General features: G+C 40.0%; 1 protein-coding gene across 1 annotated transcript in view; it reads right to left on the minus strand.

Annotated features, from left to right (window-relative positions):
• ube2v1 (ubiquitin-conjugating enzyme E2 variant 1) overlaps window positions 1-23693 on the minus strand; it is a 33435-nt gene extending 9742 nt beyond the window's left edge. The window contains exons 1-2 of the mRNA XM_056734979.1: window positions 23422-23693; window positions 4762-4910 (exon numbers count right to left, since the gene is read on the minus strand). Coding sequence (XP_056590957.1) covers window positions 4762-4910; window positions 23422-23443 — 171 coding nt within the window. The 5' untranslated portion in view covers window positions 23444-23693. The remainder of the gene's footprint in view (window positions 1-4761; window positions 4911-23421) is intronic.
• Between the last annotated feature and the right edge of the window lie 1847 nt (window positions 23694-25540).

Raw genomic sequence — 25540 nt, forward strand, 5'->3', positions numbered from 1 at the left:
TATTTAAATCAATAAAATTTACAAGGCTAGATTCAGGAACATCACAGTGTTATGTCGCAAGAGGCAGCATCGCCGGATCCACAACAATGCTAAACTGCTCACAGATGCACCTGGCTGTTAATCAGCCTAATTTGCAGCACAATCTGCCTATTGCAATTCATTAAAAAAATCCCCAAAATCAGCCAGATTTATCAGCCGGCCGAACAATAGGTCAACCTCTAATACTGTTCACATATTTAAAGCAACAACCGAGAACTTTGGCGTATGGCTTCCCCATGTGATTGATAAGCGCAAATGTCCGTTTTCAATGTTGTGCTTAGTAAGGGCATAGCTTGCTAGCTACATAGCAGCTAAAGTGCTAACATTAGCTACATAACACATTTGCAGTAATCCAAAACGCAACGCATGGACGTGAATGTGTTTAGTTACCAACTTTTCTGTAGTTATATTTTCGGAAACACACACGCGACCAGGCGTTGTGCTTTTTGTAATGGGTGTAATCACTAACTTCCACTCAACTCGCTATGTGAATAGTACCTAGCATAGTAACTAATAAGATACCGATTTAATTGGCATGAACTAAGGAATCAGCAACTTTTGACCATAAAACATTTATTGTTGTTTGGAAGTCATTGATTACAAGCAAAACACTCGATTCGTGACGAGGCACGATCATGCTATGTTAACTATTGAGCCCAGCAACATTACATAATCTCTATTCTACTTTACTGTTATAAATTGTGAACCAGCAACATTAGTAACAACCTTAGCACAGCCTAAGAACTAATAAGCTCAAACAGAAAAAGGTAAGACATTTTTTTACATATAAGACTTTCCAATAGAGTAGCACGAAGGCTAACGTTAGGTCTCCATCTGTTTTGCAACCGTTGCATCTTCCAGCTCGCGACACCGGGTGTAAAGCCCATTGCACATTTTGCGTCCAAAATTTCAATACGGTAAAAAATAAATACGACCTCACGTTGTCAAATCACAAATACACACTGTCCCGATATTATCTTCTGTCATAAAAAATTTTGGCAGACCTTCATCGTCTAATGCAAATATATCATCATGGTTAGTGTAGTGTACTGAAGTTTTAAACAAGATTTTTTTTAAATGATAACAACTTCAGCAGTTTCTACAATTAAAAGAGTCTCCATTAATATGACTACATCAGCAACTGTTAAAAATAAAGCTTATCCATTGCAAAGTCTGTTTTTACAAAGCCCAATAAAAGTAGTTTTTAAGGAACAAAATAGAGGTTCAAAACAGCCTACACAATTAGCAAAGTAATGAAATGGATGTAAAATACACTGGTAAAAAAACAAACATAGTAAAATAACGATTGCAAACATCTCAACAAATCTAACAGAGATGGCCATGATGAATATATATTTTAAATATCTTAGTATTAAATACTTATATATATTTACAACGGGGAAAATAAGTATTTGACACATCAGCCTTTTTATCAGTAAGGGGATTTCTAAGTGGGCTATTGACACAAAATTAGCCATCAAGCCAAATATTGAATTCATACAAAGAAAGCAGTACATTTAAGTATACAAGTTCAGTCATAATAAATAAAGTGAAATTACACAGGGAATATGTATTGAACACACTTTATTTAATACTTTGTAGAAAAGCCTTTGTTGGTGATTACAGCTTCTAGACGCCTCTTGTATGGAGAGACCAGTCGTCTGGATTGCTCAGGAGTGATTCTGGCCCATTCTTCCACACAAATGGTCTTTAAATCTTGAAGGTTCCTTGGACCTCTTTTATGAACTTTGATCTTCAGTTCTCTCCATATGTTTTTTTTATGGGATGTAGGTCAGGTGATTGACTGGGCCATTCAAGCAGCTTGATTTTCTTTCTTTGAAACCACTTCATTGTGTTCTTGGCCTTGTGTTTGGGAGCATTGTCTTGCTGGATTGTCCACCCTCTTTCAATTTCAGCTTTCTGGTAGATGGCAGCAGATTTTTATCCAGAATGTCCCGGCACATTTCTGCATTCATCCTGCCTCAATTATAAGTCTGCCAGTACCCCTTGCTGAAAAGCAGCCCCAAACCATGATGCTTCCACCCCCAAAATTAACTGTTGGTATGGTGTTCTTGGGGTGATGGGCAGTGCCATTTCTTCTCCACACATGGTGTGTAGAATGACTGCCAAAAAGTTCAATTTTGCTTTCATCTGACCATACTAAAGTCTCCCAATAATCCACAGGCTTCTCCAAATGCTCTTTCGCAAACTTTAACTGAGCCTCAACATGTGTGCCTGTGTGTCTCCTAGGTAATGAGAAGCCTTTATAGGCCATCAATTAGGATTAAAGCAGCTGATATCAATTAGTACTGATAGGGGGCAGGGTTTCTCTATCAATACTGACCGATTTCAGGTGATCTCCTGGCTTTCCATGCCATTTTGCACCTTGTTACCTTCATGTGTTCAATACTTATTCCCTGTGTCATTTCACTTTATTTATCATGACTGAACTTGTATACTGAAATGTTCTGATTTCTTTGTATGAATTCAATATTTGGCTTGATGGCTTCATCTGGTGGAAGTTTTGTGTCAATAGCCCAATTAGAAATCCCCTTACTGTTTAGAATGCTGATGTGTCAAATACTTATTTTCCCAGCTGTATATATATATATATATATATATATGTATGTGTATATATATAAAATGTATATATATTATAGTAGCCTACATATATCTAAACTATCTTTATATTTAATAGCGTTTATAGTGGGTGCCGCATTGAAGACTTCATAAGTAAACGCCCACTACTTTGAATGGATAGCAGTTGCGTAGTTGGAGGCTTCGGTGAATTTGTTTTCGAGGCATAACGTTAGGTTTCACATTAGCACCATTCACAGTTTTTGCAGGGCATTAGTATTATCTGGAGACGACCTGTGATTTATAAATGACCTCACCACATCAACATTTCATGTGACGCATTCGCAAGGGATGATTTTACTCAAATTAACTGACTTTTTTCCCGGATGTGATGGCAAGGTTTTGCGTATAGTTTGCAAAGCCTTTAGTTGTATGGTGTTTAATGATACATGACTGTACCTGTCAGCATTTGAGACCAGTGATCCCGAACCGGACAAAAGATCACACCGATCGCGGGTCTCAATTGTAACGAGTTTCCATGATAAATAAACAAATGGGAGACTCCTGGTAACTATGGAAGCATATTGGTTGCTATATTCAATTTGAAATGCAATATGCAAAATGGCAATTCAGTATGTAAAAATGTACATATGTACATAAAATGTACAAATGGCATTGCCATTTTGCATATTGCATTTTAAATTGAAAATAGCAACCAATCTGCTTCCATGGGTAATTTATGGATATCGCCCAGCACCTGAAATAATACGAAAACACTTCAAAACAGCCTCCATTATTCGCAAACGGTGGGTAAAACCTTGTAAAATATATGAGCCCTCCAAATCACAGAGATGCCGATTCACACACGCTTAAGATCACAGACAACCTCTGGAAGTATTACAAATGACTAGAGGTCCCCAGGTAATTCTAATCTCGTGCGAATGCAGGGCTCAGGGCACATCAAGCGACCTCTAACAAAGTATTGTGACGCATAGTACAAAAATGTTTTACTCGCATAAGATTGCTGCGCCATTCCTATCAGGTCTAATATTGAAGTCACAGCACTAGCTGCTTTTAAATTTTAGTCATCGATCTCTGACTTGTTCATGAAGGAATCCACTGAGAAATTTAACAAGCAAACGCTCCATGTTGTTCCGACATGAGCTGGGATGTCTTTAAAATTAAACTTTAAGAATGCATTCCTAATATAGAAATCCGAAGGAAGGTTATGCAGCGACTGTATTCTTCCCCAACAATCAGGGGTGGCACAATATTTAGATAACTTTAACGGCATGTTTGTTTATTGCTAGCTCCCTCTCTCTGGTTCTGCGCCACTTGTGTTACTTCAGAATTGTCATACACAAACCGGTGGGCTGGGCTAGAGAAGTAGTAGTTGATATATTTCTGTGGAGGCGGTGTTCATCCTGACATAGATAAGTGCATTCCAGAACATGGCATTCGCTGGTTCTGGTGTCATTAACAGATGTAATCGCAGTAACAAGGGTGAATACGACTCCCTCTTATATAAGAAAAGCTCATGTTAAAATTGTGATTTTAATTCATGCCTCTAAGTCTTTTGGGCAAAAAAACATCAAACATGGATGTTTAAATAATAAAATTGTTACCATCTTGTTTTCAACTATTCAGACAGACCATGGTTTTAATTTTCTGTAAATTAGGAGCACCAAAGAACAGCCAAAGACTGGGTCCTTTAAAAAAGTTTGGGAGGAGTATGTGCAGATAACTAACCTGACTGCCTTTCCATGATCAATCTAACAATCTGATTACTAACCCGGCTGGCTTCCAATAACTAATCTCACCAATCATCTTTTAGCCCGGGAGAAAAGCCCCTACAAATAGACAAGACGCCTTACCCTCATTCTCTACTTTTTCGCAGCAGCCCTCCTCCACCCCAACTCTTCACCATCAGCCTATTTTACCGCAGCATAACAAGGGGGAGGGCCCGAGTCACCACACCGGACCCGGGGCCCTCTCCCCACTGGCTCGGAGCCCTCTCCCCGGGACAGCACATCAAAAACGCATAAAATCCGTCCCCCATCTATAGTTGATATATGCGAGGTGAACTCGTGATCCCAGTATTTTTGTTAGATTTCAGAATAATAATAGGCTAATTGGGCTACTGACCCTTGGGGGTCCGATGATCATTCCTCTCCAGCGTGTGAGTGTCATGTCCTCATCATCTTCAAGACCCCAGCTCACTGTCCCATCACCAAGACCCTTCTGACCCTCTTCAAGCTCTTCCAGTAGCCTGAAGTTACGAGGGACTTTCACGCCTGAGAAAACACAATAACATCTGCGTTATTAATTTTGCGATGGCGCACCGCAACACATCCTCCCCACCACGACTAGAGTGACACACAGATTCCCATTTATTCTTAATTTGTCGGCCATTGTTGCCAAATTTGCAACTCTTTTACTAGATTTTGCATCTTCCCAACAACACGTAAAAAAAGTCAAATGAACTTAAACACTCAAGACGAAAAAATACTGTAGAATTTGCTAAAGGAAATTGTAGTACCCGTCTCTAAGAAAGGAATTTTGCTGCGGTTTACTTACTATAGTGATAAGCTATCACTATAGTATACTACAGTAATTTATGCTGTAACGCTGCAATGTCTTGCTCGAGTTGTGTAATTCTTTCAAAAAGACATCTCACATAAACTGTAGAACATTGCTTTAATCATGCAATCCTCTTACATACAAGGTTCCATCTTTTAATGTGCAAATGAACTCACTTCATTACATCTCTAATCTGTGCAGGGCAGCGCTGGTTTGTTTCATATGCACCGGCTCGTGTTAGCGGATATGTTAACGTTGGATATAAAAACTTTGTGCTCGTTACGAAGTGACTCACTTGCAATTGCGCCTCAAGTTTGTTTTGTTTAAGGAAAATAAGAAAACTTCAATTTAGGTTTTGTTGGAGGAGAAGACAAGTCTCGGCCAGAATGTGTGTTCTGTGGTAAAAATTTGGTAAACGACAGTATGAAATGAAGCAAAATGAAAAGCCACCTTGTAAAAATAAGCAGTTATTGACAGTAGCCGGAAAAATAACCTGAACATTTGATTTATTATTAACTCTTTTACCGCCATTGAAAAAAAACGGTTCCCGCCAAAGACGAGTTATTACGGCAATCAGTGCTTGTACGTTTTTACAGCAGGTGGCGCTTTTACACACCTTTGGGAAAAAGTACAGAATCCAAGATCCTGGAACGTATATGTTTTAGCGGTTTTTAATGACTGTTCTGAGTGTAATCTGGGCGGAATCTTTGACAAAAAACGATAATTATCTCACCTGTTTAATCAAAGTGATGCATTTTTGAAGAAACCTACCCACATCTAAGGAGTGATAAAAAACGAACAAATGAATATATAAGAATACGGTTTCTTTTGTTTAAAAGCTGAGACTCTGTTCTTTCATTTTACATATTGTTTGTCCATTATTCTTTACAGAAAATTTACTGTGAACAAAGATTTAGGAACAAATTATAATTTTTATTATCTGTATTTTATAAGATGATTTCAGTTAAAGCGAAGATGCATTAAATAGGACGTGACAACTCAGTAGGTCTTCTGTTGCATTAACTTAAACTTGTGGTGAAGCAATTTTATTCTTGGAATATTTAAATCGCATTTTTGATATTCGAATAGTTATTGCAGACTTGTTAAAGCAGCACATTCGCACATGAACTGAGCGCGCAAATAAATACATCTCTGCGTGTGTTAGCTGCGAACTGCCTATTTGATTAACAATTTTAACCAAAACACAGAGTAAAAATAAAGTTAAATCCTGCCTATCGTCCATTGGAAGTAGACTTTGAACATGAGCTCACGGGTGATTTTCTTCTGTGCACTCTGCCATTTTGTAGTCTCCATTTTGGCTGTGTCGGTATATATCGGTATCGGCATCAGCTTAATTGAGGTGGCAATTATCAATATATCGGATATCGGCAAAAATCCAATATCGTGCATCACTATCTGTAATGATTTTATAATATACAGAAAATGTTAAAAATCATTTGCATGCGTTGTGTTCTTAAATCTTTGTTTATTTCAACAACTTGAAACATGAAAATGTACATTTCACTGCAACTAATGTTAATGAATTTGGCCTTCGCATATACCATATACCTTTTACCATACCTAAAAGCCTGTATTTTACTTCAAAGAAGTTCCAGGTTACATCCTGTAAAAAATTAGCAAAAAAATGCCCCGTGATTCAAGATACCTTAGTTGAAATAAATACCTTATTTATTGATGCAAGTGCAATGCAAAGCTAAACAAGACAGACGCTGATCATGAACGACAAAGAAAACAATATTTAATAATAATTAAAGATAATTATAGGCTTGATGTGAAATGGTGACTAAATAAAAACCTAACCTTCTTTATTAGCTTAAATTAAATGAAGGAATTTTCGATCGTTGAAGACTTTATAAGTAAACACCCACTGCTTTGATTGGATAGCAGTTTGCGTAGTTGAAGCCTTCTGTGTATTTGGTTCGAGACCTAACGTTATGGTGCTAATGAGTAACATTCACAGTTTTTGCACTAATATTATCTGGAGACCTCCTGCAATTTATAAATTACTTTCCAACATCAGTATTTCATGTGACGCATTCGCAAGATTTACTCAAATTGATGAGTCATCTTTTCCCGGATGTGATGGCAAGGCTTTGCATTTTGTTTAAATAGCCTATACTCGCATTGTGTTTAATGTAGTGGTGGGCATAGATTAATTTTTTTAATCTAGATTAATTCCAAGATTAATCTAGTTTAATCTAGATTAAAATGGCTCATTTGAATTCTGCCGAAGGCATTCAGAATATGTGTGCTACCCAAATAATGACTAAAAGTAAGTCTTTGAGAACGGGTTTCTCAAACCAGGTGGCGCATTAGACCAGGGGCTCATCTCCTGTTTCCAAAATGCATCACAAACTGCTTGAGAAAGCTGTTCTACTATGATAATAATTGGTGATGAAAATTAAGTTATGTTCAATAAGATGAACTTGTGTTTACTTCCGCATTAGCTAAGGGATGATTTGAGTTTAGGTGGTACTTGAGACTGGAAGAGCTCCTACAGTACATTTTAGTGGTGGGCCGTTAACGGCGCAGTGAGACTCTTATCGCGCGATAAAAAAAATGTTGCCGTTAATCTATTCTCAAAGTTGGGTTGGGAGCTGGGTCTATACTACGCAAGCTATGATGACTTTCACCTTGATATTTTAGCGCGGATGTATACCAGTTTAACTGCACTGTACGGGGCGAGAACGAGATTTTTCAACTCGCGCGATTCGCGGAAGCAGAAGCCGCCTCATCATCTCATAATCAGGGCTTCATTCGCGTGATTCGCGCAGCAAGTAGGTCTATTGGCTCTTTGCATTAACATATAAATCACTCGCGCTTGACACGCCATTCGCGTTTGGTCTGAACACAACATAACGTTACTGTAAAAAATTACCGCATCAAACAAAAGTTTGTGATGCATTTTGGAAACAGGAGATGAGCCCCTGGTCTAATGCGCCACCTGGCTTGAGAAATCCGTTCTCAAAGACTTACTTTTAGTCATTATTTGGGTAGCACACATATTCTGAATGCCTTCGGCAGAATTCAAATGAGCCATTTTAATCTAGATTAAAAAAAAAAAATCTATCCCCACCACTAGTACATTTACATTTAGTCATTTAGCAGACGCTTTTATCCAAAGCGACTTACAAAGAGTGAGGGAGCAACAAGCGATATGTCATACAGGAGCCATAATACATTAGATCTCAATACAAAGTTACTGGTTTCAACTAAAGCTAGACCACTACCTTATGAGAGAAAGTTTTTTTTTTTAACCAATTCCGCATTGCACAAGGTGCAAACAACCTTAGTCTTGTCGATGTTTCTATTGGGAAGCTTCTTAAAAATTATTATTCCCTGAAGCAAACCCGGGGGCTTCATAGCTGCATCCATGTTAGCACGTCACGTTTGATGCGGTAATTTCACAGTAACGTTATGTTGTATTCAGACCAAACGCGAATGCCGTGTCAAGCGCGAGTGATTTATATGTTAATGCAAAGAGCCAATAGACCTACTTGCTGCGCGAATCGCGCGAATGAAGCCCTGGTTATGAGATGATGAGGCGGCTTCTGCTTCTGCTTCCGCGAATGACGCGAATCACGCGAGTTGAAAAATCTCGTTCTCGCCCCGTACAGTGCAGTTAAGCTGGTATACATCCGCGCTAAAATATCAAGGTGAAAGTCATCATAGCTTGCGTAGTATAGACCCAGCTCCCAACCCAACTTTGAGAATAGATTAACGGCAACATTTTTTTAATCGCGCGATAAGAGTCTCACTGCGTTAACGGCGTTAACGGCCCACCACTAGTTTAATGACAAAGGACCTTCCTGTCAGCATTTGAGACGCGAGTAAATGTTAAGTGAGCTTCCATGATAAATAAAACGGGAGACTCCCGGTGACTTATGGATATCACCCAGCACCCGAAATAATACCAAAACACTTAAAAAAAGCCTCCATTATCTGCATTTACAACAGAAATATTAAAACACATTTGAGGTGTTATAATGTAGCTCTTGTGTTTTATTAGAATTGATAATAATTGATGCGTCAAAAGGATAATAATTGATACGTCAAAAGGATGCGCTGTCTTGTGCTGCTCCAGATGCTACGTGCTCGCACACAGGACTGCAACGCAAAATGTTAAACAATGACTGAGTGAAAAAAATTGGCATGAGTTGTATTGATTTATTTTATGACAAATTTGCAGCATTTAAAAAAAGAAAGTCACAATTCCAGCCTGTAGATTTCCACAGAAAACTCCACAGAATTCGTAATTAACAAGTAAGGATGAGTCACGAATTTCGAATATTCGATTCAATTTTTTAATTATAGAATTTCGAATAGTGTGTGCGATCTTAAAAAATTTGCCGTGTTTTCACGCGTAATGTGTTCAAGTAACAAAAGGGTGGCGCTGCCAATAACGATGCACCTAAAACCTAAAGGCTGTCATTCAAGAGACAGTAGAGGAAAACATTTTCTCACAACAATTGTTTATGAAGTTACGCACACTGTAGACCCTCGTGGCGTAACAGATAAGATAAATTGAGACGGTGAGTTCTGTGTGGGGGTCCTTTAATAAAATGAATGAGAATAAAGTGGTGCAAACTCTGTAATGCAAAGCTGGCTTATCATGGATCAACAACTACGATGCACAGTCATTTGAGGGTGAAGTACCCAGCAGGTCCATCCACAGGTCAACAATCAGTTGCTAGTTTTATCGTCAGACCAACCAATTTGGATGCCAAACGGGCAGAGCAAATAACGGCTTCAATTACTAAGATGATCGCTAAGGATATGCTTCCGATCGGCTTTGTCGAAGGAGAGGGCTTTAAAAATCTTATGGAGTTTGTACAGCCCGAGTTTACTGTTCGTCTAGGAAAACGATCACTGCCAGACTGGAGAAACTTTTCATGACAATAGAAACTGAAGCCTTTTGAGCTGATAATTCATGAAATCTGGTCTAAAATCTTTATGGCTTTATTATATTTTCCTTGATCAACCACACTGCTGTTTTTTAGTTGGTATAAATGGGCATGCTCATATTTTACAAGGAAATGTCCTAGCATTATGAGGTACTACGTACTGTTAATAAGTGCCGTCATTCGGTTGTTAATATATTAATGTTTCAGCGCGTTATCTTAATGCATGGCTTTATGTCAGATTGCCCATTCCATAATAAATAAAGCAGTGTGTCGTCATGGATTTAAATCTTAAATGGGGGGGAGGGGTGCGAATTTCGAATATCTTCAAATAGTTCTCATCGATCTTCATATATTATTTTTGCTTTAAATGCCCATCTCTATTAACAAGTAGGCTATCGAGTGCATTCAATTCGCTATTTGCTGTGATGGATTAAACAAATACTTTTATATTTGATATGTTTAAATTTAAACTAACTGCAGATGAGTTCAGAAAACATAATTTAACTGTTGATTATTTGAGACAGCAGAGGATCATTTAAAATTCGAGCACAGCTAAAACGGAACACAAGGCAAATGCTCGTTAAGTTTATTTTTAAGTTCAATTTACATTGTGTTGTGAACATGAGGAAAAGTGTCATTAAAGTGAAAGTGAAAAGTGAAAGTGAGCTATTTGTCAGGTATGGTGACCCAAACCCGAAATGGGACGTCTGCATTTAACCCATCGAGAGAGTAGTCAAGACACGCACAGCAAGTGGCGAACACAACTACAACCGGAGCAGTGGGCATCTATCATTGCAGTTCCCGGGGAGCAAGTAGGGGAAGGTGCCTTGATCAAGGGCACCTCAGCCATTGCCCGCCGGCTCTAAGGATCGAACCCGGCTACCTCCTGGGCACTAGGCCGACTCTCTAACCACTAGGCCATGACTTAAAAGTAGAGTTTGTACGAATTTTGCAGTAAAATATCCAAAAACCACTAGGTTAATGTTATATATTTTTCTCAGATGTGTGATTATAATATCTCAAATGTTACCTACTGATTTAAAATCCGAAGAAAATTGCCATTCTAAACACTGGACCGGGGCCGTTTAGTCACGTCATATCTGTGTTACCCTTTGTTACTGCCTTTACTGATGTAGCAACTGCATGACACTGTCGTAGACATATGCGGAAGCAGTTTGTACTGTCGTTCCGTCTAGCTTTATTGTGGGTGTGTTCAAAATAACTTTTACTATGATTTATTTTAACACTTATTTATATCTTAGCACATATTTTTTCACACCATCGAATTGGACAATTACTTTTACATCTTAGACTAAAATTTTTGTTTTGAACCTTACATTACTCGGGTATAATTCATTATGGTGAAATAAAGTGATTTCATCAAACTCAACATTTGTAAAACTTTAATACTTTACACCTTCCGCTTAGATTAACTTGTTCCCATGTGGTTGATGCTAGCAAACATAAAATTATGCATGGAGATGGTGGTCTAGTGGGTTAAACCACTGAACTGGTAATCAAAAGGTTGCTGGTTCGATCCCAGCAGCCACCACCAGTGTGTCCTTGAGCAAGACACTTTCCTCCACGTTGCTCCAGGGGGATTGTCCCTGTAATAAGTGCACTGGATAAAAGCGTCTGCCAAATGCCTAAATGTAAATGTAAAATGCGTAAACCTCTTGAAAGTAATTTAAGAAAAAAAACAAAAAACATGAACAAAATACAGATAATCAACTGTTAAAATATTAAATATTTAAATATTAGATCTCTCTCTAATAAAGCACTTTTTGGTTCAGATTCTGGATATCAGCATAACAGTGATGAATTTATGAATAACTTCACAAGTAAAATCAAAGATATTAGAGAAAAAATTCAAACAGTGCAACCAGAAGTGAAACCCGCAGGACAAGCTAACTACAGCGCCCCAAAGGAGAAATTGCAATTATTTTCTACAGTGCATCTACTGTCTAAAATCATTAGATCATCTAAATCAAGAGTATTCAATGAGAGTTCCAAGAGGTCAGGGTTCTAAACTAACTTTTTGCACTGGTTGCACTTTTGCGCCTAACTTTCTTTCTTAGGTGCACCAGCACAAAAGTTAGGTGCACCCAAATTTTAGACCTCAACACAAAGATTTTACTGGTTTTACCAGTTCACCTTTTTTTAAATGTCCATGTAGGCAAAATTGACTTGTAAATAATTAACTAACAATCTGGTCAACATAAAGTTCTTTATTTGAAGCACAAATCTACAAGAAAGGTAACTTACTGAAAAAGTGTTTGTGCTTAAAGTGCTTCAGTGAACTGAAATTTAAGATAAATTGACCAGAGCTTGACGGCTCGGTGTCAGAGCATTGCTTATGATTTTCAGACGGATCAGGCCATAACTTAACATTATTCACAAAAAAAAGTTGTCAATTGTATAATAAAGATATTAGAAGATAAAGCTGCAAAAGATAAAAAACAAAAATATTACTGAGAGCGCATGTGATGTGAATCTCGCCTGTGTAGACCCGCGGCTCAATTTAAACAACAGATATAGTTAAATGTTTAAAATGGTTTATCAGCCTATGTCTCGCGGTCTGGATGGAACAAAGCAAAGGTCCAGATCCAGCCCGCGGTTCGCTAATTGAGGATGACTGATCTAAATCAACAACATACATGCATGCTAGACCCTATACCTACAAAACTACTGAAAGAGATGCTCCCGGAAATTATAGATCCTCTTCTTAGTATTATTAACACATCTCTGGTGTTACTAGACCGTAGTGCTGCATTCAACATCAGTGACACAGTACATTCCTACATAGACTCGAAAATTACGTCAGCATTAACGGAGTAGCATTGAAATGGTTTAAGTCTTATATATCCGACCGTTTTCAATTTGTTGCAATAAGCAACGAGGTGTCACGCAAATCACAAGTCCAGTACGGTGTAACACAGGGCTCAATCTAACATAAGTGTTACGTTTGCGAAGTCCCGGTGTTTGTTTGTTCACTGCATTTGGGTGATGAATGTTATATAAACGATGGATATAACGCTGCATTTGGAGATTATTTGAAACTGATATATGGAGCCATCCCACACTAAAAGATGCCGGACATGAACCACATGCGGTGAGTGAAACAGATGTCTGTGTTTTGTTGACAATGGGTGACCACGTGGTATAGTTCTGCCTCCCCCGCACGCGCCGTATGTTTTCGGAAACAATTGTAAAGCCGTATCTAACTTTTATTAATGTAATCAAATACTCTTTGAAGATACAAAGTATGCAAACTACTCTATATGTATAGGTGAGATTGACAGAAACCCTGTGTGTTACACCTGCTTTAAGAATATATCTAAACTATGTCATATGCTGTCACTGTCAGATGCAGAGAAGTTAATTCATGACATCAAGACTAGATTACTGTAATGCACTGTTAGGTGGTTGCCTTGCAGGTTTATAACAAAAACTCCAACTGGTCCAGAACACAGCAGCTCGAGTTCTTACACGTACATAAATGCATGAGCATATTAGCCCAGTTCAGTCAACCTTGAACTGATAACCTATAAAGCATCGCAGAAACTTTAAGATCTTGCTTATTACTTATAAAGCACTACATGGTTCAGCTTCGCAGTTTTTGAGTGAACATCTATTGTATTACAGTCCTTCATGTGCATTACGCTCTCAGGTATCCTGTCAGTTGCTAAGACCTAGAATTTCAAAATCAAGTGCAGGTGGTGGATCCTTTTCCTATCTCGCGCCTAAACTTTGAAATAAGTCGTCCCTGCACAGTCTGGGAGGCAGATACAATCTGTCAGTTTAAATCTAGACTAAAGACTAGGGATGGGTATCGTTAAGGTTTTAACGGTATTACCACTTTTATCGATACCACTTATCGATCCGGTACTTTAAAGGTACTCTTATTGCTACTTTTTGTTGTGTTTTTTTATGAAAGACAAAACTAAAGCTGGAGTTGTTTTCACTATTTAAAACATTCTTTACTCACCTAACAAATCTTGCAGGTAAAAGATGACTGATACCCGCCTATTATTCATAGAGAATTAAATAAATGCATGTGGGCCTAAGTTTGTTTGTGTTTTTTGTTGTTGTTTAATAATAATAATAAAAAAATGGTATTCCAATTATGTGATGTGGCTGGAAATCTTCACTTTTGTGATGATGTGTGTAGTGTAGCACATGCATCAGTAACAGGCCCGGTCAGGTTCATGCCTTAGAATTTTTCGGGTTATTCTTTTGCTTGGACAAGATGCTGGATTGGTTCAATGTAACTGCAGCTTTACATTGACATAATGTAGTTAACTCTGTTTCGGCTTAAAAGTTATACAGGTTTGGAACCTCTTGCAATGTACACACACACAAAAAAGTTTATGTATTTCATCACTACAAATTAGTTTTTAGGTAAGCTCTGCTTTATAATTTCTTAAGCATAATTTATTATTATTCATCCATTTTAAATGCAGTACTGTGAAAGCATTATTAATGTTTAAGATTTATCTAGGCCACTGCAGAAAAAAAATACTCTAAAGATTTATATGTAGGCTATTTTTTAATGTGATCTGTGTTTATTAAATTATTACATACTAATTTAAAGAAACCTTATGTGTACAAACGGCTTGCGTGCACGGCCCCTTTAAGAGTGTGCTGCCAGAGATGACGCAGGCGGAAGTATTGAGAAGGTGTAAAAGCTGCGAGCCACGCTTATGTTAAATAGTGTGCGTGCATCAAACAAAGTGAGTTATTTATTATAAATATACACTCAAGGTTATGTTAAGGTGATAATCCTACAAGATATCACCGTTAGGGTGATTTATATGTTCCTTATTAACTGCATCTGTAGAGTGTTATTATCTGCGTATTTTTTCCGTGTTTTCATCGTCACCGTGGGTGATCGCTTTATGTTTTTTCCTATGTTCGGTTTAAACGTAGCGCTTCTTATCATGTACATTATTGTTTTTGATCTGTCTCGCATTGTTGTTGATATGGAGGTTTATGGTTTAAATTGAACCGTTATTTCAATACGGGCGGATTTAACACGCTATTACGTTGCTCAGTGCTAATGGTATTTTCTTGAGATAGTATCATGTTCTAACTGCATTTACAAGCATTAAACAGTATTATTATACTACATTTCACATTGTTGTATAGTATGTTATACTGTACTGCAGTATTGTTATACTGTTGTATTAAGTTGTACTTGATGTATACTTTATTCTAACCTATAAATGTATGTTGTTTTATTTGTGCAGACCACACACATTAACAGTAAAACATCAGCAAGATCAGAACGGTGTTTGACTCAGTTCTTGGACTCTAATCGGTCCACCAGGATAAAGTGTGCCATCTCCTACAGTCCTCAAGTCGTCTTTTCTAAACCAATCCTACAACTGGTCCTTCGAGCCGGATGTGCACTTCCCTGGATTAAGATGTCAACCCGTTCTGAACCAGGAAACCCTGCGGTTCGCCCTAAGCGTCGCCCTGCCTACCTACAAGATTATGAAGTGGATTTCCAGAGACCTCACAGTCACAGAAGTCTTCCATCAGTTGGACAGAGAGAGCAAGCTGTGGAGTCATCTGATGATGATAACTCTTCTTCGCATGTCGAAGCAACAGCCACAACGCAAAGAGGAGCACATGGTGCTCTATCTCTCTCTGCCCCTCCAAGTCTGGCTGTAAGAGACGAGTATTATGATTCCCAACGAATTCCTCAGCGACGTATCACCAATCTTTCTTGGCTGTCATCATCTCCAGATAAGAATCACCGTGGTGAGAATGATGGATACCAGAGTGATCAATCAAATGTTAGCTCTGTAAAGTTGCAGAGGATTCTAGAGGAGAATTCTAAGCTCCGCGAAACGCAACAGGCTATTCAAGCTGACCTAAAACGGATCGAGTCAGCCAAGGACGAACTAATTCAGCTCTTGGAGAGGGCATGCGATCTCCAAAGGCCTTCAGCTTTTCCTAATGCTCAACCAAATCGCCCATCAGTTACTTTTCACCATGAGCCACAGGCAGGTGATGAAGAATGGCCAGCGCCTCCTCCACCAGTCACATATGAGGAGCCAAGTTACACGAGAGCGTGGGAAAGGACAGATCAGTATACTGACAAGCAAAGGATCGTCACTGACACCAGACCCCCTCCTACGCTTACCTGCAAACTCGCCTCTGCAGAAAGTCCTATAGACTTCGACCCTCGTAATTGGTATAAGGATCGGCTGAGGTATGGCCAGTACACTGTCCCACAGATGAGCACGAAGTATGTACGTGATCAACCATGGGATATACCCAAATATCCTCCTCATGGCATGTCACCAGCCATGACGTCCATGGATCTTACAGAGAGGTATTACAAAGGCCCATCCCCCTCTATTCCTTACTTCCGCAACAAAGACCCAAGTGAGTTTGCACGTCTGAAGATGGCCTTGGATAACCTCTTGCCACCTGGCAGTACAGAAATGTTCAAGTATCAAATCCTGGTTGACCATCTGAAGCTAGATGATGCCTGTCTCATAGCTGACTCTTACCTACATTCCCCAACACCTTACAGAGACACCATGATGGCCCTTAATGAGAGATTTGGTCAGCCCCACCAAGTAGCATTAAAGAGAATCTCCACAATTCTCGATTCCCCGGATATCAGTCGTAATGATCCAGCGGCCTTTGAGAAGTTCTCCCTCCAAGTGCAGTCATTGGTTGGTCTGCTTAAGACACTAGGCCAGGAAGGTAGCGCTGAGTTGCAGTGCGGGTCGCACGTAGCACGTCTACTTAGTAAATTGCCACCTGAAAGAAGAGCCGACTTTCGTCGCCATATGTTACACCGTCCTGGGTTGACATACTCACTGATAGATCTTGCAGACTGGCTAAAATATGAATCTTGGTGCCAAAGTTATGATGATCAGACCATGAGGAAGGAAAGCCGACCCAAACCAGAGTCTTGGATAGCTCTGCGGTCACGCAAAACCACTGCCACAGTTCTGACTGGGTCTGGAAATAGTCCTGAAGCAATCGTCAACTATCCTGCTGCCAAAGTGGATGATAAATCCAATAGTAAATTCACAGTATATTGCTTCTACTGTCAGAACTCAGAGCATGCCTTCAGTCATTGTCCAAAAATCCCAACACTTACGAAAGACCAACTCTCAGAATGGATACGCACCCATCGGAGATGCTGGCGTTGTGGCCGGTCTCATCAGGCTGCACAGTGTGGGTTGAGGAAACCATGCCCACTTTGTCAGCGAAAGCATCTACGAATCCTTCATGAGGTCAATGAGAAGTCCGCCATTGAAGCATCCAAGACAGAAGCATGTCTCGTTAGTTCAGCGACACAGACATTGTACCTGAACAAACCAGCCAGCAGTAAGAGAGTCCTACTTAAGGTTGTCAGGGTATTGCTGCATCATGGTGATTGTACAGTAGATACGTATGCAATCCTCGATGACGGTTCAGAACGCACTATGCTACTGACGGAGGCGGCGCAAAGGCTCGGCCTACAAGGGACTCCAGAAAACTTGGCTCTGAGAACAATTCGACATGATGTTCAAACCCTCGATGGTGCTGCAGTCTCATTCTACATTTCTCCATACTCCAATCCAAGGAAGCGGTACCTCATATCTGGAGCCTTCACTGCCCCCCAGCTTGATCTCATTGATCACTCCTACCCGATTCCTAAACTGCAATTGCGATACAAGCATCTGGTTGGACTCCCACTACAATGCTTTGAAAGAGTGAAGCCTCTCATCCTTGTTGGTGCTGATCAAACCCACATGATCTCGCCAATTGAACCAGTGAGACTTGGTCCTCCGGGTGGTCCAACTGCTATAAGAACCAAACTAGGATGGACACTTCAGGGACCTACCAGCCTACTGGAGCCCAGACTCAAACCGAACCAGTGTTTACACGTCTGCACTTCACCCTGCACTGCTGAGCTTTTCAAGCATGTTGAAAGGCTGTGGAAAGTGGATGTTCTGCCATTTCAGAACGTAAAGGAGTGCACAAGATCCCAGCAGGACAAGGAAGCCATCAAAATCCTGGAGACTAAGACGGTTCGTGTGGAGGTGGAGGGAATAGAGCGTTATGCAACACCCTTGTTGCGTAAGAATGACATGCCCCACCTGTACGCCAACATGGAAGCAGTCATGGCACGTCTACGAAGTACTGAAAGGAAATTAGCAAGAGACCCTCAACGAGCTGAAGTTTATGCTGTTGAAATCCAGAAACTGGTAGAGTCAGGAGCTGTTAAAAGGCTCAGCCCAGAAGAAAGGAAGAAAGATGGTGAGACCTGGTTTATCCCCCACCACATGGTGAGTCATAATGGAAAGAATCGTGTGGTATTTGATTGCTCCTTCCAGTTCAATGGCCTGAGTCTAAATGAGTCGCTCCTTGCAGGCCCCACCTTAGGTTCTTCACTCCTTGGGGTCTTACTCAGGTTCCGTGAGCATGCAGTGGCAATCAGCGCAGATATAAAAGGCATGTTTCACCAAGTCCGCCTTCTTCCAGAAGATAGACCTCTTCTTCGGTTTATCTGGCGTGATTCAAGAGAAGGTGGTTCCCCTGATGTCTTTGAGTGGCAAGTTCTCCCTTTCGGGACAACATGTAGCCCTTGCTGCGCTACCTTCGCCTTGCAGCGGCACGTGAAGGAACACAGCCAGCCAAACGAAGACGTGAGGTTATCAGTGGAGCGATGCTTCTATGTCGACAACTGCTTGCAGAGCTTGTCATCAGCGGAGGAGGCAAAGAAACTGGTTGACAAACTAAAAGACCTGTTAGAAGAAGGGGGCTTTGAATTGAGACAATGGGCCAGCAACATACCAGCTGTCATGCAGCATCTTCCAGGTGAAGCTAGATCAGATGGCATTGAACTTTGGCTAGCCCATGAAAAAACAGAGATCCAGGAATCCACTTTGGGACTCAGTTGGAACTGCCCTACAGATGTCCTGACATATCGCCACCGGCCCATAAATCATGGTGTGCTTACCATGCGGGTTATGTACAAAGTCCTAGCTAGTCAATATGATCCCTTGGGATACATTATTCCATATACTACCAGGGCAAAGGTATTGGTACAGCAACTTTGGAGCAAGCAGCGTAGCTGGGACGATACCCAGCTTCCTCAACCCTTAAGCCAAAGCTGGAATGAATGGGAAAGTGAGCTCCAGTTCCTTACCAAGATAAGTTTCCCTAGAGCATATGTACCAGCTTCAGTGGACCAGGGCAGAGCTGTTGCAGACCTTCATATATTCGGCGATGCTTCAGAGAGTGCTTATGGAGCAGTCTCTTACCTGCGCACTGAAGACCAGCTTGGCAAGATCCATCTGTCATTCGTACTGGCGCGCTCCAGAGTAGCACCTAAGAGAGTCATGTCAATGCCACGTCTGGAGCTCTGTGCTGCTGTTACTGGTGCACAGCTGGCAAACCTCTTAAGCAGGGAGTTAACTTTGCCCATTCGCCATACAGTACTTTGGACAGACTCTACTACCGTGCTGTCTTGGATTCGGTCAGAATCGTGCCATTTCAAGGTTTTCGTCTGCACCAGAGTGGCTGAAATCCATGAGCTAACTCATTCCATGTCCTGGAGATACGTGGATTCAGCTCGTAATCCAGCTGACGATCTGACAAGAGGAAAGACTCTAAAAGAGCTGTCTGAAACTCTCGCATGAGAGTTTGCGAATAACGAAAATTAAGGTAAATGTCTTTAATATTATCGCGAATTATAAATGGTTGGTCAGTTAAAATATGCTAGGTAACGTTTACTGACCAATAATAAATAGGAAATGTTTTTCTTAATCTCTCCAGTACTGACAGCAGAACCGTTAACGTCAGAGCTTATCGATACTTCGGTCTTTCATAATTTAGCACAGGGACCGATAAAGTACCGGGTTTCAGTACCCATCCCTACTAAAGACGTATCTTTTTAATCTTGCATACACTATTCCATAATAGAAATCCTCTGAGGGTTAATGTTGTGTTCAGACCAAACGCGAATGGCGCGTTAGATTTACATGTTAAGTGAATGCAAAGACGCGATAGACCTACTTTCGCCCGAATGAGGCGAAATGCGCGATAAACCAGTCAGGAGCTTGCTCTAGCAGTCAGGTGATTATGATGTTGCGAGCGGAGGCAGAAATCCTAAACAACAATGAAGGACAAAATAACCTTTGCTGTATGTGGATACCTGGAGCAGTACAATACATCTTACTTTTATAGAAACAGAAATAAAAACGATCTTGCTTAGAAGAAAGTGAGTGAGGAGGTCGGACAATCTGGCAAGTTGTCAAAAATGATCTTTACACAATTTGAGCAATATAATACGAGACTGGAGCCGCCTGGCAGAAGCCCCGCCAATGAAGCGAACTTGACGCGCCAATGAAGCGAACTTGACGCGCCAATGAAGCGAACTTGACGCGCCAATGAAGCGAACTTGACGCGCCAATGAAGCGAACTTGACGCGCCAATGAAGCGAACTTGACGCGCCAATGAAGCGAACTTGACGCGCCAATGAAGCGAACTTGACGCGCCAATGAAGCGAACTTGACGCGCCAATGAAGCGAACTTGACGCGCCAATGAAGCGAACTTGACGCGCCAATGAAGCGAACTTGACGCGCCAATGAAGCGAACTTGACGCGCCAATGAAGCGAACTTGACGCGCCAATGAAGCGAACTTGACGCGCCAATGAAGCGAACTTGACGCGCCAATGAAGCGAACTTGACGCGCCAATGAAGCGAACTTGACGCGCCAATGAAGCGAACTTGACGCGCCAATGAAGCGAACTTGACGCGCCAATGAAGCGAACTTGACGCGCCAATGAAGCGAACTTGACGCGCCAATGAAGACAACTTGACGCGCCAATGAAGACAACTTGACGCGCGAATGAAGACAACTTGACGCGCGAATGAAGACAACTTGACGCGCGAATGAAGACAACTTGACGCGCGAATGAAGACAACTTGACGCGCGAATGAAGACAACTTGACGCGCGAATGAAGACAACTTGACGCGCGAATGAAGACAACTTGACGCGCGAATGAAGACAACTTGACGCGCGAATGAAGACAACTTGACGCGCGAATGAAGACAACTTGACGCGCGAATGAAGACAACTTGACGCGCGAATGAAGACAACTTGACGCGCGAATGAAGACAACTTGACGCGCGAATGAAGACAACTTGACGCGCGAATGAAGACAACTTGACGCGCGAATGAAGACAACTTGACGCGCGAATGAAGACAACTTGACGCGCGAATGAAGACAACTTGACGCGCGAATGAAGACAACTTGACGCGCGAATGAAGACAACTTGACGCGCGAATGAAGACAACTTGACGCGCGAATGAAGACAACTTGACGCGCGAATGAAGACAACTTGACGCGCGAATGAAGACAACTTGACGCGCGAATGAAGACAACTTGACGCGCGAATGAAGACAACTTGACGCGCGAATGAAGACAACTTGACGCGCGAATGAAGCGAACTTGACGCGCGAATGAAGCGAACTTGACGCGCGAATGAAGCGAACTTGACGCGCGAATGAAGCGAACTTGACGCGCGAATGAAGCGAACTTGACGCGCGAATGAAGCGAACTTGACGAGCGAAAGAAGCGAACTTGACGAGCGAATGAAGCGAACTTGACGAGCGAATGAAGCGAGTAAACTCAAAATGTTCAAGCGTCCAACTACGCGCGAATAGCGCTATTCATTCGCACCATTCGCGTTTGGTCTGAACACAACATAAGGCTGCATTATTTTGATCAACCAGAAACAGGAGTATTTCCAACAACAACTGATGTACTTGTTGCATCAAAGAGTGCAGAACAGTACTCTACTCTCAGCCAGTCTTGTCTCATTTTTCCAAGGTTACCACAGCGAGCAGGATGCAGTTCATGCCTAGACCTCATGGCAGAGAGGAGAATGGGAAGCGCTGACCTGACAAGAGCTGAGACGATAGAGCTGGATAAATAAGGACAAGGCGACTTGACACGACTTCACTACGCAATGTCAAATGCTATTAGATTATTAATGATTATCTTAAATCTATTATTTACCTTATTAGTACGTTTATTTATTTTTATTTAACCTTGTTGTGCAAGCACTGTCGAGCTTGTGCAGAGGCAGCAGCTAATGCCAGAGGGGAACTGGAATCCCCTGGTTGGGCCTGGATTCTCCTGAGTTTTGGGTTCCTCGCCACCGTTGGCATATCGTTTTCCCCCTGGCCGGGGGAGCTGCTTTAGAATTCGAATTTTACACGATAAATATTGCATAAAGGAATGTATATTCTGTTAAATATTTGACCTGTGTTTCTCTCTCCTTTATCTTAAATGTGTGCTTTCACTGTATGTCTGTCCGTCCGTGCATCCGCGTGTGTGTCTATGTCTATGAGTGTTAGAACGTGTGCATATTGTGTGTATGGAGCGTTTGTATGTGGGTATGTCTTGTCTTATGTGTTTTCACTTTTTTCTTGTTTTTACAGGTATATAACTTTAAATGATTTTCTTATAGTCAATATGTCTCATCTACAGCTGCTTTGTAACAATGAAAATTGTAAAAGCTCTATAAAAAATAGTTGAGTTGTGCAGCAACACTTTGAACCTCTGTAGCACCAGTGATTCGTGCAAAAATAAAAAATATGTACAGGCCTGGGCAAAGTGAATGTTATTGATTAAAACAGCATCTGAATAAACCCAGTGAGGCCGCCTAGTCTTTTTATTCACAGTAGCCATAAAATGGTTTATTTGTGACTATTTGGGCACCATAGGCCTAAACCTACCAACCTGTTAAACCTAGTAATAAACAGGTACAAAATTATCAAAATGCATCAACCTAACGCAATCTCACTGTGTTCATACCAATCCTATTGAAAACTCAACTAACTGGAGCGCCTGCGATGCCCAAACATGCTCAAAATGTAGCTTCCCTAGTCTTAAAAACACAGTCTGTTTATTGTTTCTCTATAATGACTTTGCATTTATTAAACTACATGCCTAACAAACTAGGTAGATACATTGCACAGGAAAAAATATTTAATACATTTAACTTAACCATAGTTACATTTGAGTAGTTGTTTTTTATATATATATTTGGCGTAAGGTTATTTTAAATAGAAAGGAAACAAAACCTCCACGGCTTTTACAGGCTAATGCTGTGCAAACCCACCGCCAGTACGTTAACCAGGCAATAAAAGACCGACGGTGATATCACAAGACTTTAAGGATAGGATACTTCGATTACGTTTCAATGTATTCAGCAGTGCATTAAACTCGAATGGATGATAAATTACCACAAAATACATTTTGATAATTTACCTGATCCGGCGGCGGCCGCCATCTTGGTACTCAAGCAGCGGGAACGCGCAGTCGCGCACGTTCCGGTAGCCAATAGAGAATGTGTTTTGGATAAAAGGGATACAGCTACACCCGGAAGTGATGCAAAATCTCACCATTAAATTAAAATAAATTATTTTCATTAACACCTACACCTACCCAACCGTAAACCTAATCTTACAATAATACAATATATGTATAATATACAATTATACAACTGTTACCAGCGTGACAAAAAATTATGCGATTTTGGGGTAAATGGGAAGTTGACGTCAGCAGCGCAATGCATCTTGTGACCATGGTTGCGGCCAAATACTCCCTGTCGCTACCCGATCCGTCCCAGAAACACGATTTGTTCCGCGCATGCGCGAAAGTGCGTCTACTTCCGGCCGAAACAATTCCCTACACTACCCTTTTAAGAGCGGAAAATAGTCTTTTTTTATTCATTTTGATATTTTTTTATTTTATGTTTTAATACCAATGAAAATACATTTAAAAAACATAATACGTGTAATGCGTGAGAGTTTTTTTTTATTTATATTTTTTTGTAATATATATTACAAAATACTATAAATAAAAAAACTCTCTTTTATACATAAACTCTCATATATATATAAAAAACGAATAAACAATAGTTTTTAATTGTGATTCTCTTTTTTTGGCAAAATATGTCAGAGTTAATATGTGGCACAAATTGTTACCCCAATTGAAAAATAAAAAAAATCTAACTTAATGGTTTAAATTTGTCAGACCCCATTTAGTAAAGTGTGTTTTATTTTGAAGTTATGCTGTACATATTTTAACGTACTTTAACAAATGTCTGTATTTAAGAAACACACAGAATTTTCTAAATTCATTCAAATTATTTATTTTATACATTTGCTTCATCTCTTCTTTAGTCATTCACTCACTTACTACCTCCCTGCATCCCTGCCTCCCTTAGACACAAACTCATTCAACTATTCATATGCTTAAATTGCTGGTTTATGAGAATGGCATTGACCTTTAGGCCTTGTTTATCAATACAGAAAAAACTAACAAAATCTAACTTAATCTAACTATTAAATTAGATTTTGTTAAATCACTAATAAATTATATATATATAAAAAAATATAAATAAAAAACATTTCTCACGGATGACACATATCATTTTTTTATAATGTATTTTCATTGGTTTTAAAACATAAAATAAAAAAGTATCAAAATTTATTTATTTTATTGTCCGCTCTTAAAAGGGTAGTGTAGCCTATCCCTCATTCAGCATTTTTTTCCAAATCATTACAAATTGTAATTGGTTTAATGTCTTTTGATGTGCAGAGTAATAAAGAGTTTATTAAAAACACATTTCCCGTATGGAACGAGTTGTGTCAAACCACTTTTTGTTTTTAAAACTGCCGTAAATTGTTTCGGACGGAAGTAGACTCACTTTCGCGCATGCGCAGAACAAATCGTGTTACATTTTTAAATGTATGTTTTTATAAATTCTAAATTAATTGCTTATTCGCATTATTGGCTATTTATTTTCTATTAAGTCAGCTATTCAAGAATATAAACTTTTGATGCAGTGCATTTTCTTACTTAAGTTAATAAACCTTGTTTGTTGTAGATTTATATATAGCTGTCACTGGGCTCTGTAAAGCTGAAAAACAGACTAAACAACTGCGCATTTTGATCAGAGTATGACAACAAAGTACCGCGAGAGTGAACAGAAAGCGCCGCTAGCTCAGACCTCGAGTCTGACCCAAAATGCAATCCAACATACACCCGGAAAAACGATGAGTTCTGCGCATGCGCGGAAGTGCGTCTACTTCCGGCCGAAATAACTTGCGGCAGTTAAAAAAATGTAGTTTGATAGGACCGTAACCATACCAACCATACCGGAAATATTTTTTTTTAACTCTTTATTGAAAATTGCATTTTACATTAAAAGACATTAAACAAATTACAATTTGTAATGGTTTGGAGAAATGTTCTGAACGAGGGATATGCTATGCTACCCTTTTAAGTGTGGAAAATAGTCTTTTTTAAATTAATTTTGTTACTCTTTTATTTTTTAATACCATTAAAAATACAATATAAAAATGATATGCGTCAGGAGTGA

Source organism: Triplophysa dalaica, chromosome 21 (assembly GCF_015846415.1).
Source record: "Triplophysa dalaica isolate WHDGS20190420 chromosome 21, ASM1584641v1, whole genome shotgun sequence".
In the NCBI taxonomy this organism is placed as follows: domain Eukaryota; kingdom Metazoa; phylum Chordata; class Actinopteri; order Cypriniformes; family Nemacheilidae; genus Triplophysa; species Triplophysa dalaica.